The sequence below is a fragment of the Podarcis cretensis genome (genome assembly GCF_951804945.1).
Source record: "Podarcis cretensis genome assembly, chromosome: 15".
Taxonomy (NCBI): Eukaryota; Metazoa; Chordata; class Lepidosauria; order Squamata; family Lacertidae; genus Podarcis; species Podarcis cretensis.
In genome coordinates this window covers 17,899,289-17,917,153 of record NC_137185.1, presented here as the reverse complement: position 1 = coordinate 17,917,153, position 17,865 = coordinate 17,899,289, and the positions used below count along the sequence as shown (strand labels likewise).

At 43.2% G+C, this 17,865-nt stretch overlaps 1 protein-coding gene across 6 annotated transcripts in view; it reads left to right on the top strand.

Annotated features, from left to right (window-relative positions):
* The window catches only part of APLP2 (amyloid beta precursor like protein 2), a 55,466-nt gene extending 38,664 nt beyond the window's left edge, over positions 1-16,802 (top strand). For 2 of the 6 annotated variants that reach the window (XM_079954520.1, XM_079954516.1), the window contains 11 exons: positions 1,855-1,985; positions 2,422-2,496; positions 4,137-4,295; positions 4,713-4,841; positions 7,329-7,428; positions 7,700-7,873; positions 8,440-8,475; positions 12,930-13,012; positions 14,161-14,235; positions 14,630-14,785; positions 15,281-16,802. In XM_079954520.1, coding sequence (XP_079810646.1) covers positions 1,855-1,985; positions 2,422-2,496; positions 4,137-4,295; positions 4,713-4,841; positions 7,329-7,428; positions 7,700-7,873; positions 8,440-8,475; positions 12,930-13,012; positions 14,161-14,235; positions 14,630-14,785; positions 15,281-15,382 — 1,220 coding nt within the window. In that variant the 3' untranslated portion in view covers positions 15,383-16,802. The remainder of the gene's footprint in view (positions 1-1,854; positions 1,986-2,421; positions 2,497-4,136; positions 4,296-4,712; positions 4,842-7,328; positions 7,429-7,699; positions 7,874-8,439; positions 8,476-12,929; positions 13,013-14,160; positions 14,236-14,629; positions 14,786-15,280) is intronic. The other 4 variants (XM_079954521.1, XM_079954517.1, XM_079954518.1 and 1 more) reach the window with 3 other exon arrangements.
* Positions 16,803-17,865: the final 1,063 nt, after the last annotated feature.

Below are 17,865 nucleotides of genomic sequence, written 5' to 3'. Positions count from 1 at the left end.
AGATGCGGATGTCAGGAGCTTTTTGGACAAAAGTTCATCCCATCCGAGAAGGATTTGGGGGTGGAAATTGGAGCCTCCATATCAAAGCCTGATTCAGAAACACTAAACAGTATGCGACACATCCAGTCTTGGCTTCCATCTGCAGAGAGAGAGAATGCCTTTTTACATGTGCAATGTGTGCTGTCTTGCCACTGTTTCACTTAATGCTTACCATGTTGAACTAAAAATGTTGTGGGTTCAAGTGCCGTGTTGCGACTCCCGCTCAGGGCTTTATACAAGGTATTGGATGAAATGTGCAGTTCTGTGAACAAAATCTTTCTGCCTGAAAGCAGTTCAATTTGATATGAGATTTATTGACTTCAAAATGGATTGATCCAGGTGATCAGGATTTGTGATGAACTCATTCTTGCATAGATATTGAGTGATGGCTCTCATTTACTTAAAGTATATTTTTATTTCCTTAAAACATTAGTACCCCATTTTTTACCAAATGTATGCAAGGTAGCTAACCAAATAATTGAACAAGAACAATATTTTTAAAATGCTTCTGGAGGAAGAAGATAGAAGCCCAAGTAGATATAATTCTGTTTGTCATCTGGGTGGGGGGGGATATCGGAATTCAAACTCTGGAATGCAAGCATTGGTTGCGACAACAGGAAAAAGTCCTGTCCCTGGTCACAGTATTGGTTCAGATAGCATGGGTTCCAGGAGCAGAACTATTGATCTATGCACAGGAGCAAGTTTATATGAGAGACAGCAGTCCTTCAGATATCCTGGTCCTAGATGGTTTGATGATTCCTAGCACTAATTGCTCTTTGCTTCAGAATGGGTCAGGATGCAGACCATGCCCCAGCGATAAGCTGGAAAAGGCATAAACAACAACCTGTCACTTAAAGATAATATAGTTATACCTCGGGATGAATACGCTTCAGGTTAGGCAAATTCGGGTTGGGCTCCGCGGCGACCCGGAAGTAATGGAGCGCGTTACTTCCAGGTTTCGCTACGCACACATGCGCAGACCGTCAAAATGACATCATGCGCAGAAGCGCCGAAACGTGACCCGCGCGGACACACGGAGACGGGTTACGTTCGCTTCGGGATGCGAATGGGGCTCCGGAACGGATCCCGTTCGCATCCCGAGGTACCACTGTACTGTAGCATGAACAACTGTTAGGAAAGTCCTAATGGCACAAATATGGTCTAGTCTCATCCTTTCCACTTTGGGAAGCTGTCCAATTTGCTGCACAAGTCAATGTTTTTACTGTGCCTTTTTGTGCTGTATCTCTCTCTCTCTCTCTCTCTCTCTCTCTCTCTCTCTCTGTGTGTGTGTGTGTGTGTGTGTGTGTGTGTGTTAGAGAGAGAGAGAGAGAGAGAGATGCCATATCACCTGATAAAGCTTTTCGGGGTAAATGAAGTTTGAAGTGTGTAAATCTCTCCTTGGGGACTGAATATCTGAAAAATCTGGACATTTCTGCACTAACGATCTGTGGGTAGTTTCACTGAGCAACAAATGTATGCAGCCTTGCATAAACCTCTTGCGAGATTAAAAGCAGCATTCTAAGCAATGGTTTGGTTACTGATCCTGCATAATCCATGCCCACTGTTGGAGAATGGGGTGGTTTTAGAGATATCCCAGTATGTTACTTGTCTTCCCATAATACAGTGTGAGGTGCTGTAGAAAATTGGCAATTGATAGAAGCAAGAAAGGAGTTCTGGAAGGGTTTGTTAAAATCTGTTTCTGAGAGGGGAACCACTGGCAGCATGTTCCCCTGCCCTGGCACCCTTAGTTACAGCAGCAGCTGACTGATCCAGGACCATTGACACAACAGGTTCTGTCTTCTGTCATCTCCCTAGTTCCTCCTACTCCTGTGCCTACTGATGATGTGGATGTCTACTTTGAAACACCAGCCGACGACAATGAGCATGCCCGTTTCCAGAAAGCAAAGGAACAGCTAGAGGTTCGACATCATAACCGCATGGATCGGGTGAGCCTCCTCTTAAACTGTAGCAGGGCTGCCCTTGTTCTACAAATTCAACTCTGCAACCTCATTGTGGCTAGCCAGCTGTCTCCAAGCCATCGACTTCAGGCTTTTGCTTTTTAGTTGGGCCAAGTATTTTTTTTTTTAAGTTATCTTTTTGGATAGTAAAAGCAATAAACCCTCCAAGCCAAATTGCTCCCTTGAGAGCCTAAATTAGAATTGTCTTTCCACAACAGGAATTTTTCTCTGCAGCTTTCTGTTAAACCTTTAACAAATAGTTTTTGGTATTTTTTTTTTTTAAATATATGTTTATATTGGAAACAGCTGTGGAAATTGTATTGAGTGGTGTATTAAATAACCTAAATGAACTTGGTGTGTTACATGTGGATCAGTCACGCTTGTCCTCACGGACCAGATTTGTGTCTCTTTCTGACCTGTTTAGGTGAAGAAGGAATGGGAAGAAGCAGAGCGCCAGGCCAAGAATCTCCCGAAGGCCGAGAGGCAAACTCTCATGCAGGTAAACTATCAGAGTGAAGTTGGTTGTTCTCTCCTAGAGCATGAATGGATGGGTGGCTTTTACAGTTTCCCAACAGTCAGAATAAGACCACTAACTTAAACTGTTTTTGCCATCTAGCTGTTGACCTAGGGATGTCTCATTTCTCATTCATGGGGTTATTTTTCCGTTCTTGGATTCAGTGCTCCTTAGTACCCACTGCTCTTCTGGATGGTAGGAGAAGATGAAATCAACCACTGAGCATGTTGGTGGCTTGTGAAAATAGAACTGTAGAAAACCAGCCATGTTTGCTTCAGCTGAGAGTGCTCAGATGTGGCCCATTTGAAGAACCCACAGATCTTATTTGTTCAAAACTGGTGAAAACCCATGAGGATGAGGAAACCACCTTCCTGGTAAAATAGTTTTGAGAATAAAATCTGCTGTGGCTTTTCGTTGGTTGTGTTCTGGAAGTTGGTTCATACCAGCCGAGAAACATGTAGAGAACAGAATGGTTTGCAAATGAACAATTCCAAATTGATTTTCTTCTATTATCTTTTTAAAATTGTGTTTGCCTTTATTGCCTTTAAATTGGTTTGCAGTGGCATAAGCGAATTTGTTTTCTCTTCATGGCAGAAAATCACAAAATGCCATTTTTTCTAATTTAGCCTTATAAAAATGCAAAGTTTCATACAAGCTAGTAGCAAAAAATGCAAAGTTTCATACAAGCTACTAGCAAAAAACCACCAGCCTCCTATTCTTCTAAAATTAAACTGCTCAGTCACTTCATCCTGGAGGATTGTAAGGTTGAGGTTTGGAACCTTAGGAAGTAGTTAAGGCACTGGACCCTCAGTTCAGACATTATTTATTTACAGTATTTATGGCCCACTCTTCATTCAGTGTTTTCAATCCCAGAGCAGAGAATAAAAATGAACAGAGAGAAACAGTATACAAAAATTACAAAATCATATAAAGAGGACACATAAGCAACTAAACAATTCAATTATAAGGCAAACAAACAAAAACTTACAGCAACACAAATTAATATTTCCAATTTAACAAAATATGGACCTCAAGGTTAGCAGGGCTGCCAGGTAGTTATATTCGGATGGATTTTCTGGCCTCCCCCATCTTTCTTCTCCTTACCAGCTGGTAGAGACAGGGTCTTGAAAACAGCGCCTTAGCAGAAATGCATGGGTTCCTGGAGAGGAGAAAGTGGCTGTTCTGCTTCTCCAATGTTGTGACCACTACCTCCTCTCTGAGAGGCTGTACATTCACACTAAGCCATGGTTTGGCTTCGGACTACATTTGAATTGAGCCATTGGCAGGCTTTTGGCAAGCCCTCAACCTGTTTGCTGTCACTAAATAGGCAAATGGTCACCAGTACTAAAATAGTTATTCAACTCTGTATCCTGAGAGTGACTGCAGTGTTAGATTATCCACTGACTGCAAAGTTTTTTGCATTTTCTGCTCCAAACCAGTTTTGGACTAAGTTGCAAAGACTGCTACTCCACCTGCAGAATACACCTACCATGATATAGATGCCAAATCTGTCTCCCAGGCGTCTTTTAGGTGCTGTCTGACTAAATGCATCTGAAAGTAGCTAATCAGAATAGCAGTAATTAATCTCTTTGCCACCTGTTAACTGTACCATTTTCCTTCTGCAGCGATTCCAGGCAATGGCTAAATCTCTAGAGAAGGAAGCAGCCAGTGAGAAGCAGCAGCTGGTGGAGACTCATCTCGCTCGTGTGGAAGCCATGCTGGATGACCGCCGTCGCATTGCCCTGGAAAATTACCTAGTTGCTCTGCAGACTGATTCTCCGCGGGTACGTTCCCCTTGGGATGTTTCAAGTACATGCATTAAAGGGAAGGCCAGGAGTGTCTGGAAGAAGTGCAAACATTGACAGCTAGTGGAAGAAAAGGGTGGGTGGGTGGGAAGAGAGGCAATAATTGATTGAGCAGCTGTAAGGTAGGCATTCTGGGTGTATAGCATTAGTATAATGGCTGCTGAATTTTCCTATAAATCTGAATCCTGTCCAGTTATGTCTTGCCTGGCCTAGCTCCAGCTTCTTGCCTGTGGTGCAGCAGCAGCTCATGTGTCTTGTCCTCACTATATCACAATATTTTAAGTGTGCTTTGGCTTGCTTTTCATATAAAGCAGATGGACCTTAAGGGGCACAGTTGAAATCACTGGACTATCTTCCATTCTCTATTGGCTCATCAGTTTGGTTTAACTTCTACAGCCTCACCGTATCCTGCAAGCCCTGAAGCGTTACGTCCGGGCAGAGAACAAAGACCGCCTGCACACGATCCGCCATTACCAGCACGTTTTGGCTGTTGATCCAGAAAAGGCAGCGCAGATGAAATCGCAGGTACAGAGTAATCCCTGGGAAACATTTTGTCCCATGTTTTAAGACCCACTCCTAGATGGGTGTTGCAGTTTATCTCTTCTGCCTCAATGTGCAGACTTTGAGCTGGTTTGGACATCACAGTGAACCATAGTCCTTCTGTGCATTTTTGGTATTAACCTGGGATGTGCCTGTTAAACAAAAATAGTGCCTATTTACATTAACCAGAGTTACACAGCTGGGGTGGGTTACTTTTGGGTGCCAGCTGGAGCATAGATGAAACATGGCCACTTCTTGAACTGACAGCACCCATCCCTGATGCATCATTTATTTTGTTGTGCCCATACTGACTATGTGCTTGTCCTGCCGGCTTGTTGACTGTAATCACTTTCTTGGATTTCTCATGCATCTTTTGCTTTTACTACTTGCCAAAACCTTCTCCCCTTCTTAGCAGAAGTATAGCTTGAGTCTTGAGGCAAAGCATAGAAGCATTTGATCACTTACCCAAGGCTTCATTTTTGAGGAGCAAATTTTCCTCATTCTTTTCAATATAGAAAAAGGAAATTGTAACACCTCTCTCATGCATTATCCACCAAGCTACCTCTCTGAGCAATTTTGCGTTCCTGTTTTAAATTTTGTTTCATAGCCAGGATTGTCGTCTTTGTGACTGAGAGGGTGAGAAGGAAAAAAGGGAAAGCATTAGAAGGCCTTGCCAAGGTCAAACAAGGTCACTAGCAGAGCTGGAAGCCAGTTTTCTGTAAGATGGTTGCCTTCCTGCTAGACAGCGCTGCTTCTGAGCTCTGCCAAGTGATGTTCTTTCAAAGAAAAGAACTGCCAAAAGTGATAAGTGGTTATTTTGCGTTGAATTCAGTAACTTACATTGTCTGCTTGAGAAGCAGGACTGGAGCATGAACCCAATTTCACTCAGCAGCAGTGGAAAATGCTTTCCCATTTGCTTAGATTGCTTAGTTTGGTAAATCTGAAATCCATTCTGTAGACCTAAGTGTATTCACATTTGTACTCTCCAGTGCTGGGGAGTTTTCTGAATGTTTCCCCTTTAGTCATTTGATTGACAAATGTTTCCCTATTCTTTAGTTTTGGCCCATCCTACTCGGATACCTTTTCTGTCATGCAGACTTGTCTTCCCAGGGGATGGAGTCCTGTCTTCACACAGCCATCTCACTTGATTGAGCAGTGTCCCTGCTTGTAAACTAAATGCTTAGGCCACGATGGGCAGGCTGTGTCGTTGACCAATTGACATGCAAGAGACATGGGTGATCCCTTTCGATTCCTTACATTTTGGATTCACATCAAGCTCCTCGATCGATCCAGGAGATTGACAGACTGCCACGTGGAAAATTAAATTGCTTTCCTTCTTCTCTTTAAAAGTCAGATACACTTCAGACCATAAGAAGCAGTTCATTAGTGTTCCAGCTTGGTTATCCATATTAATGCATTCCATATCAGCTCCGTAGAATCCATTAATGTGCAGCACCCTCTGCAGGTCAAATACATGGTAGCCATAAATTCAAGAAGCCAGTGGGAAAGGTTGTGCTTGTGTACAGAAACAGGAACCTGGGTTGTCGATATGAAACCACACCCGGCCATTTTGTCCAGGCAAGCCTCCCTGAACAAAGGCCAGCATTGTAAGAGAATGTTACTGCCTCTGCTTTGAACAAAGTGCTGTTAAACTACGTAACCTCTCCTGAGAAAGTTGTTGCTTAGGGTAATGTACCATGGGGGGAACATTATTTTATGCTAGTTGTATTGGAAGCATAAGCGTGACCCTTCAGATCTATATAGAGCTATACATAGATTCATGCAGATTTTTCTTCTGCTACATAATAGAAATTATTGCTGGGTCTGGAAGGAGTCTTCCTTTGCCAGGCACCCAACTGGACAAACTTCTGAGGTTCTCAGGGTTATGGCTTAAATTGCAGGGAAACTGGGTCTTTTCTCACTGTAGAGAACCTGTTATTGTTCTCCTTTTCCTCACCATTGCTTTAGCAACAACAACAAAAGTTTTCTTACATCCTATATTAGGGTGAAACCCAATGCCTGGGTTGCCCAGTTAAGGTGACCTACAGGTGATATCATTGCTTTGCACAGCGCATAGTTATCTTATGGGTTCCTCAGTCACAGCATGTGGTGATGAACACTAGCTTAGATTGTATCTTTCTATGTAAAGATTAAGAACAGCCCTCCTGGATCAGGACAAAGGCCTACCTAGTCCAGCAGAATACAGTAAACTAAAATATCTACTATGCAGAATACAGTAAACCAGATACTTCTGGAGAGCCCAAATGCAGAATTTGAGTACAAAAGCACTCTCCCCGCTTGTGAATCCCAGAAGCTGCCTCTGACAGTGGAGGTGGAATATAGCCATCATGGCTAGTAGCCAGTGGCAGCAAATGTGAGGATTCTAAAACTCTTTATCTCTAGAGCAGACTTACTTGTTTAAGTAAAAATAGAATTGATACTCTTTGTGAACTCTGCCCTCTCTCTTGGTAGGTCATGACGCATCTCCATGTGATTGAAGAGAGAATGAACCAAAGTCTGTCCCTGCTCTACAAGGTACCTTATGTGGCAGAAGAAATCCAAAGTGAGATTGGTTAGTACCTTTGACCTCTTTTTACGATCCCTAAGCTAGTTTGCCAAAAGCACCAAAGCATTTTGGCACCTGAGATCAACAACAACAACAAAATAGCAGTACAAACCAAGTATATACTTGTGAAAAGTTCCACCCTGAGTATCTAGCAAATTATTTCCTCCATAGATGAATGAAATACTCCTGACTCGAATCCAAGAGGTTGTGTTGAGTTTCTTGGAAACATCTTCATAGGACAACACTTTCTAACTAACTGAGCAACTACTGCTTACAGATGAGCTCCTTCAAGAACAGCGGGCTGACATGGACCAGTTTACATCTTCCATCTCCGAATCCCCTGTGGACGTCCATGTGAGCTCCGAAGAGAGTGATGAGTCTCCCCTTTTTGATGGCAAGCCCTTCCGTCCATTCCAGGTGAAAACTTTCCCAGCCTCACTGGAAAATGAAGGTATGTAGAATTGTGAAAGTGCTGCTGTATCTGGCCTCAGCTGACGCCATAGATCAGCTACCCAGGTTAACATACTTGTCCTCACTTTTATTCTGGATATTTTTCTTGCCAGAGCTGCTTTAAAAGTAGCTTCTGACAAAAGAACAAGTAGGCAACTGGTTTCTAATTGTGTCAGACGTTGTCATGTTGAGGCGCCTCCAATTCTATATTCCTTTTTAAGTTTAGTATTCTGATTTTAATTTGAGCACATGACAGTGCAATAATGATCTAGCTTTGCTTTCTTCCCCGGATGCTTATTTTATTTTGAAGCTTGGCTGGGAATTAATTCCCATTTTCTTTCATAGGGCCCTTAGCCCAAGCTCAGTTTCATTGCACCTGTTGCTTGCTTTCTGGTGTTCAAAAGTTGGAATAAAACAAAAGAAGCTAGAACTTGCTATTAATCGCTAATCTAAATGTTGCCCAGGATCTGAGTTAGAAATCGTACACAAGCCTTTTTCTTTTCTCTCCTCTTAATCTCCTTTCTCTGCTATTTTTTTTTTGTTCTTGTGTTTTCCCGCCTGCTATAGATTCTCAGCCGGATTTGTACCATCCAGTGAAAAAAGGTTGGTTCTAAGCTGATCCCTCAAAACGCCTTCTGTCATTTCCAGTGTGTTCTGATAGCTTTTGCTTTTAGTTTCATAACATCAACTTCCACCTCCCTCCCTTCTGCTGATATAAAGCTTCAGAGATTAAAGTAGCCACCCCCTGTGCAGAAAGAGTCAGCTTGGCTGCCTCTGATTAGTTGACTAATGTTTCAATCATGGTAAATGGTATACATACAGTGTTGGTAACATTGTAATACTGGCTTTAGATATGAGAGTTTGGTGTTCTCTAGCATTGGTAGTAGCATAGTGCTGTGAATGCTAATCAGTTTGTTTTTAGAGCTACTTGGGTGAAATATCAGTTTTATTTTAATTGCCCTTTCCCATCTGTTCTGCATCATAAACATTATATGGAATGACAAAGCTTGAGTTGGGCAGATCTTTTGGAATTCTACAGGTTAAAATATGTCCTACTCTGTACAGAAAGACAGAACACTGCTATTCCGTATGAAATACCTTGCAAGGCGTGTTGACCCACAGTGTTTCCAATGGACAAGGCATATTTGCTAAAATGCACACAGCTGTAAATTCCATAAGCCTTCTTTCATTGGGGTTGGAGAACCATGTGCAGGATCCTTTCCTCAGTTTCTCTTCTGGTGTGTTTATTTTTACTGACTTATGTTCCAAGTCCTGCTTTGTAGCAAAAGCTTCTTTTTGAACAAAGGGTGCAACAACTGCTTAGAAGTTGGCCTCTTCTCAATGTGGGCTGTTTTGCATTTCAGCACCTCATAGTGGTATTAAGGACTGACACTCTTTACTCTTTTCTACAGTGTATCAGGCTTTGTTTTATAATTACTGACTCTGAAGCTACTAGGAAAATCTTAGCAAGTCTCATGCTTCTTGAATCAAGTTTCAACATGAATAAGCAACCGGTGCAGCTACTTCAGGAAAAGGGTTATGCTAATTCTGAGAGCTGCCTTATCTAGCACTGATGTTCTGCTGCAGACCAACTTCAAGGGCAGTCCCACATAAAATGCATTGTAATAGTCTAATCTGCAGGTCACCAGAGCATGGAATCCAGTGGCCAAGTCATTCCTGTGCAGAAAGAGCTGGAGCTGGTGTATCAGCTGGAGCTAGAAATAGACTCTCCTCTCCAACAAGGCCACCCGAGCCTCCAGCAACAAATGATGGATTGAGGAGTTCTTGCAGGCTATGCACCTGCTCCTCCTTGTGGGCAGCAACCCTGTACGGAGCAAGCCATTTCCTTGCAAACATAACACCTCTGTCTTACCTGAATCCAGCCTCAATTTATTGGCCCACATCCAGACCATTGCCACCTCCAAACCCGGAATGCAATTGAAGCTCTTGTCCACTGAAACTGATTTGTTCTGTCTTCATAACTGCCCTGGAGTGAGCTTCACCTCACTGGGTCAAGACGGCTGACTCAAACCAAGATGAAACAGAACATTTTGCAGTCCATTCTCAGCTGAGTTGAGGCAGCTGTGAACTGTGGTGCATTTCTTTCTGCCTTCCTTTTCTGTTTTTTGTTTGTTTTGTTTTTTAGCACAGTGCCTGCCAGCTAGCGCTGCTTTTTACCCAGAGATGTATGTGAGATATAAAGAGCTTTTCCTCCAACAACTATTCCACTTAAGGCTGTTAAATGGTGCAGAACTATCTAATGGTACCTGTCTTAGCTGCCGAATTCCCTGCCTGAAGCCTTTGTTGTGCTGGCTCCTGAGAACTGGAAGTGTCAGAGAAAGGCCCATAAAGGCCTGAGGTTGACTAACCTGGAATGGTTAGGCTGAAAGTCTTTAGAAAATATCAATGATTGACTTTCACACAAAAGAAGTTACCAGGCTTAATGAGCAAGGTGGACTTCCTGGAGCGTGATTGGAATCTGAAATGGCATTTCCTGAGCAACTTAGGCAGAGGCAGTAAAATCAGACACTTTGTCATGGATTGCTTTTAGTGGAGCAGGTGAGCTGGATTCTTTAACCAAATCAAGCACTTTGGTTTAAATGCAACCAATTTTCTGCAACCAATTCAGTGCTTATGCAAAATAAAAATAAAAAAATAAATTCTGATATGGATATCCCCTCACATGTACTCCAGCTTTAAATAAATTGGTTTCAATATTTGCATTGTTTCCTTAAAAACTAATATTCTCAGTTTCAAGAAAATGTTCCTAAAGGTGTTGGTGAGGTCCCAGTAGAAATAGATGGCAAATGTAAATATAAAATGGATGCATATAGACAATAGAGACAGAACAAGGCACATGCATGTCCACAGTGTAATTTGAAATCCTTTAGCATCTCTTTAAATAAATGTACATAAGTAGTTCACTTGAAAAGGTCACACAGTGTAAATCCTTACTCAGCCATAAATGGGGAGGAGAATTATGCATGCCACTTTGAGTTCCTTGGAGGAAAGAGGGGATAGAAATGTCAACAACGATACTGTTTTTGGAAAATAATTTTATATTAATCAATGGTGTGACATTAAAGCCAACCATTCATATCCCCCCAGATAAACCTGCAAACTTCTTGATCATGCCTGCAAATTGACATGTATTATGTGACACGAATATAGCTGTGTACTATATTTATATATCAATTTGGAAGCTAACATGGCTTACATTCACTTTGTGAAGTACGTCACAACAGTTAGCCCAGATGGATTTTTCTAAAGCAGTTTCCTTCACAGTGGCAAAGAGCTGCGGTCAATTAAGGCTGGCTTTGTAGCACCTGCATAGGTCTCTGCATCCCCTCTTACAGGTAGCCTTTCCCAGGCTAGGCCAAGAGTGATCAGGTTGCCCACACCTCAGTCACAGGGATGTGTTACAGGCAAGATGCATTGACGCCGAGTGCCACATCTGTGCTGGCTTTCATGACAATGACCTTTTGCCAGCTGCCATGTTCTGCATCTTGTTCATGTATTGGCTTCCTCGTTTGAGCATACCTCAGTGTGCCTATCGTCCTACGCCTGCCTGGTGAGCAGAATACAGTGAGCCTGCAACTTACATTCAGCTTTATGTGCATGGCTAAAAATAACAAAAATTGGAAAGGGGGAAAAACAACTTTTGCAATCCCACCCACTATTGAATCCAATGTGTTTTCACTATACAGTACATGACTTTGGCTTTAGGTGCACTTCCCAGAATGTAACCCCCATGTAAGTTTGCAGGCTTACTGTACTTGAACCACGAAGGTGTTTGCCTTTTAAAATGAGCTAACGTGTCACCAGCAGATGGAATAGATCAGCTTTCATTTCATAGGCACAAAGGGAGTTGGGTCAGTTTACTTGGCACCCTTGGTGCAGGATCAGTCCCCCACCACAATGCTTCGTCTCTTTCTGCTTGCTGTTTTTAGACTTCCTTTGGTGTTGGCATCCTATACGATGTCTAACCTGCCCACATGCTCTAGGCAAAATGTGACTGCACCACTATTTGGCATTTTCAGGCAGTGAAAGCAAAAGAAAGTCACTGTGACAGATGCCCCAAAACACAATTAATCATTCACGTGCCCTCAAAGAACCTTGCTAACAGAATACATGAACTCGTCCCGGAGCACAACAAATGGTAGGGCAAGATGTGCAATCAGTTATGAAGTGTTTAACTGGTGTATATTATATTACCTTTGCACCATACGAAGCAAAATTTGGATATGTGGAGCATCTCAGGAATCCAGTGGCTACCTTGGATCCTTCTGCAAATCCATAATGCCTGCCGACATTTTGCAATATTCAGATATCAGATGCTCTTTGTGACTTGAGTGGTTTGACTGTTGCATCAGTCTCTTTTGCTATTCCTCCTGATCAGTGTATGAAAGCTCAGGTCTTAATGGAAATGCAGAGTGGGCTTGTTGATATCCTCCTCCATTATCACATGCAGTGTTTCATTGGGAACAGGCTGACTGATATTTTGGAACTTCATTTGCTCCTCCCTTGAAATTGATTTCTGGACTTGAGCCAGACACAGGACAGGAACTCATTAAGTTTGCTCAGTGGGTGAGCTGTTTGGAATGACTTTGAGGCTCATTCCCTAGTTAGTTGCTGATGTGCAGGCTTTCTAAAGGGACAGTGCTGACTTTGCTGTGGCAAGAATATCTCTTGCATGCTGGCTCACATCCTGGTTTCATGGGGCATTTATAGTAGCCTCTAGGGACATCTCCCCTGGACTCCCATTGCTTTGTGCCATATCATACTAGCTGACTGTAGAATGGGTGTGTGCTTGAACCTTCTGGAAAAACTTCCATCATGTTTCCCCCATTTGCCAGCCCTTCCCCCCCTCTCATTGTTTGTCTTGCTAGCATAACACTTTGGTGTCCTTCTAACAAGTGCATAATAAGGAGATCTAATAATATGTAAATATACGAGAAGCTAGGAATCGTAGTGTGCCATACAGACTGGGTGCCATACAGACAGGACAAAATGGCCTATTCCATTATCTGATCTCCTCCTTTGTTTCTTCTGCACAGGATCTGGCATGGCTGACCTGGATGGACTGATTGGGGCAGAAGAGAAAGTAATCAACAGCAAGAACAAGCTGGACGAGAATGTGGTACGTCCTTTTGTAATTTATTTTTTTTTATTTTTTTTGCAGAAAACACGGAGCCTGAGATGTGGCTTGCTTTCATGTCGCCCGCTGCTTGCTTGATAGTCACTAGACTCATTCCATATGGTGCAGGGGAGGCGCAGATTACTGACTTGCAGCTCCCGCAGGCTTCCCGCATGTGTCAGAGACGGAAGGGTAGGAGTGTGAGGGAAGCAGAGCTAGCATCCTCGCCCTGGACAGCTTTATGGATGTGGGAGGCGGAACAGAACCCTTTGGTGCTCTGGCACAGGCTCCACCGACAGATTTGTCAGCTATTTTGAGTGGCAGCATCTTCTGTCAAGTGTAGCAGGCTGCAGTGTTTAGAGCTGATGCTGTGATGTACTCTGTGTTTGCACCTCCTGTCTACATCCTTGTTGAAAACTGTAAATAGGAGCTTGTTCGGAGGCAAATTACTGTATCTGGTTGATGGAATGCAAACCAGGCTTATTCTACTAAAATGTAGCCAGCTGACATCTATGTCGCATCACAAGCATTCTCCACCACCAGGGAAAGCTTTAAATATAACCTAACAAGAGAGAGGTAGGTAGGTAGTTAGATAGATAGATAGAGATAGTCACTTGAACCTTCCTACGTCTTGCTGGCTGCTGTACCAGCATCTTGCTGGGCTTCCCTGGCAGCCATGCATATTTAGTGTGAAGGAGCCCTGCATGCACACAAATGCACACACGTAGGGACTTCTATTTGGGAACAGGAGGCCTGATTAGCCATGATTCCTGCTTGAGTGGAGGAGTCCCTGTGTATGTGCAGTTGTATGTATGTGCACCTCCTTTACACTGAATATGTGGTGCATAGCCACCATAGTTAGTGGGCCAGATTCCTTTCTCTTGGGTTTGGTCTTCGATGCCTTCTTTTACTGGTTTTGCAAAAGCCCTACCTTTTTAGCCCTGGAAGCTATTGGGGTTTTGCTAAGCACATGAAACCTAAGCCAGAGAGACAGGTGTAATGACTTGGCAGAGTTTTGCTAGCTATTTGTTTAGTTTAGAAGCTGCTCCTTTTTGCAAACCCAAGGTGATTTTTTTATGCACACCCCTGCCCAGTATTCCTCCTTTCTGTCATTAGCTCCTTGTGTAAAATTCCTTCATGACTGTTTTCAGGTAATTGATGAAACCCTTGATGTGAAGGAAATGATTTTCAATCCTGAGCGAGTCGGTGGACTGGTGGATGAGCCGGTATGTATATAGCCACCACCCCAGGCTTGCTGTTAGGGGACTTCATGCCCTGACCTGGGTGTTAAGTAGCACTGTGTATACCTCTTCTAGTTCTGAATATGCCATGAGCGTTGCAAAGAGCAGTGGGCCAGGATTTCCTGGAAGAAACGTTTTGTTATTGGCCACGTAGGAGACACGTAAGCAGAAGAGGTCCCATGTGTGTGTCACATATCTGAGAAGGTGTTTTGCAAGGTGTCCCCTGCCAGCCAGATCACAGTGAGAGGGATCAGGGCAAGACCATGACCAGGCACATCTCATGCTTGCTGTGGCAGTTGGTCAAAGGAAGCCTCCCAAGCTAGTTTAGTCATGTTCATTTCCAGCTCTCAGCCCCTCCACATCACTTCTTCCTGTGCAGGAAAACGACAACGCGCTCCGTGATGACTTCAGCTTCAGCAGCAGTGCTCTCATTGGTCTCCTGGTGATCGCTGTTGCCATAGCCACAGTCATTGTCATCAGCTTGGTGATGCTGAGGAAGAGGCAGTATGGAACCATCAGCCATGGGATCGTAGAGGTGAGAGGGGCCTTGAGATTTATCGCCTCTGAGAGAGGGGGGGCTGGATCAACCTGCTGGGTGGGGGAATGGGGTGGCAGCAGTTGCTCTCTGCCGATTTGAGCGTTTGGCAGTCAGTGGCCTTATGTGGTTCAAAGCTGTTCGCTGAAGGTATAGCTTTAAAAAGAGAGAGAGAGCTTTTATTATCCTCTCAGTTCACACGTGCACAGAACATACAAATCATCAGGTTCAGAGCAGTGACTGGAAATCACTGACATTTTAGCTTTTGGCTTGATCATGTGCAACAAGGCATGTGGGAAAGAGCATTCAGACGGGAGTTGAGGCTGCTTTTCTTAGGGAGATGATGGAAGTTGAATCTCTTGCAACGAAGACCTCAGCTTTAAGAGATTAATACCCTTAAATTCTATCCAGGGAGCAGGCCCCACAAATGTGTTTAGCCCAAGATGCTTTCATACCTCCTCTTCACTCGCTAACTGTTGGTTCTCTTCTTTGAAGGTTGACCCGATGCTCACGCCAGAGGAGCGGCATCTGAATAAGATGCAAAACCATGGATACGAGAATCCAACTTACAAATACTTGGAGCAGATGCAGATTTAAAAATTGTTGAAACCACCGCAGCCCTGACCAGCAAAGGATCAGGGTAGGAAGGGCCAAAAATGGTCCAGTATTTTGGATCAGCTGTTGACCAACTTTTGCTTGAAGAGGACTTCATATTACATTCAGAACTCCTGGATCATTTAAGACTTAATTACTACCGTAGAGTTGCAAATTCCATTCTTTTAAATGGGTGAGGAAATGATAATATAACAATATATGATATATAAACCTTAAATGGGAAAATGGATCTATTGCAGATATTTGAGATGTAGTTTTTTTTTCTTTTTTTAAGAAACTTAATCTAATGAGAGAAAATCCCAGTGCTGTCGTATTGTCTGATAACAAACTCTCTGTATAAATGAGAAATGTTGTTTTATTTCTGATACACCACTTGTATATTCAAGGTCATGTACCAACCGCATTGTATAAACAAGACATTTGTGGCTCTTTGGTTATTCTGGCTTTTATATATACATATATATATATAAAAGCAGTATTCCTTTTTTAAAATAAAGTTTTCACCAAAGTCACCAAAAAATCGAAATATTGGGGTTTAGGGTCTTTGGGAGACAAATAAATAACCAGGGAAGCAAATCACAATAATGGAAACCTTATATAAATTCTCAGATTCCAGTGACCTGTGCACGTCTTCTTCTTCTGTGTGGCTTGGTTTTCAAAAATCCTAGATCCTATAGAGGTAAGGAGAGGAAATGCTTCTGCCTTAGTGAAATATTGGGACCTGGTTTGTGCAGATTGGGATTGCACACTTTGTCCACTTTTCTGAACCTGGTCCTTATAGAATTGGAAGCCTGCAACGTTCGACTTCAAATCCTTTCCCTGCAGCCTAAGCCAGCCTCCCTTAGCAGCCACTATTCTAAGAGACCCCTTCTTGGTTAATGTACCGAGGCCCACTCCTTTCATGGTTAATCATGACCGTTACAGATTAGGGAGGCTGTTGTGTCTTCCCAAGGAAGCTGGAGTCAACACTGGGGTGTCTTCATAACGGGAGACACCTGATACAGTGGCAAATCGCCCAGGCATTTGGGGGAGCCCATGAATTATTGCCACTTTGCTCTCCATTAAGGGTGGGGTTAGGGAGGGTAGAGGGGATAATGTCCGAGCTATGGAGAAGGGAAGGGAATTTGTGAAGCGTCACGGACACTGATCCGTTCACCACCATGTCTTTGTAATGCTTGTATAGTTGGTGTTAATGCTCACAGCTTTTTTTAAAATTCTGGAGGTTCTGGTAACCTGTGGTGTATTATTTTATTTTCTATTTTCTGTGACCTTTCTTTTCCCCTCCATCCCTTACCATGTCTCTTCCCACTATGCACAGATTTACTTAACCTGCAAACTCCTTAGTGTGGTCTGTGGGGAATGTAAAAAGTTGGAATCACATCAATAAACACTTTAACTTCCAGATCGGTTCCTGTGTCTATCCATAAAGGCGCCTGGTGGTCTCCCATATTTTCTAGCTGGAGCTCTGGGAAGTTGTAAATGTAACCCATAGCTTTAAATTGGGTTTGCCATAAACCTCAAGGACTCTTGAGAGTCTCTTGCTACTGAGTGAGGAGGCTCTTTGCCTTGGCCTCCCCTAGCTTTTCATTAACATTACCTTACAGAGCAATGGCAGTGCCAAAGTTGTTGGGTTTATTGTAATGGCTGTGTTGCCAAGTTGCAGCTGCTCTCTTGTGAATTGATTTGCTCCCAGAAGGCACTGTACTTTGCTAGATCGATCAGAAATACAAAATTTAATGCTTGGTAAGGACAGCGCTGGCCCCTGGCCTCTTAAGTGAGATGGGCACACAACCCCAGAGTCTGTCAAGACTGGCCCGTACGGGCAGGGGTACCTTTACCTTTACCTTTAAGGGATAAAAAAGAGACAAGAGGCCATCAAGACCCATTGGGTCATCCTGGCATTTTTGATCTCAGGTTATTCTTTCCCGTGAGCGGTGGAATGACACAGAGCAGTTGGAAACACCCAAGATTAAGCATCTTTAACTGCAATTCTGGGGGAGTTTGATTAATTCTGTAGACGCCCAAGAGGCAAATTTGAACTGAATGCCAAAGCTGCGTCTGCAACTAAACTGTATTATTATCCAGGGGATTAAGATAGATTAAACATACCTGAAAACACTGTGTTCAAATGTGGATCCAAAAAATGTAACCGCAAGCTTACCCGAAACCATAACAAGACTAAAATGTCCCCAAATAAACTTCTCAGTTATCCAAAGAGAAGGATTTTGTACCTCTGGAAGTCCTGTGAAATTAAAAGTGAAGCTATCTGTGGATTTCTATGTGGTTCTGCCAAAGTTGTTATGGAGATTCTATGCTTGCACTTACACACAGAGGCCTGGTTTGCAAGCTGAACTGCGGCTAGGTGTGGCCAAGCAAGTGTGCAAGTGCTCGGAGCAAACATTGTGGACCATATGTCACTTCTCCCTCTGCTACTTCACCACCAGGAGTGAAGCCATACTTGTGCT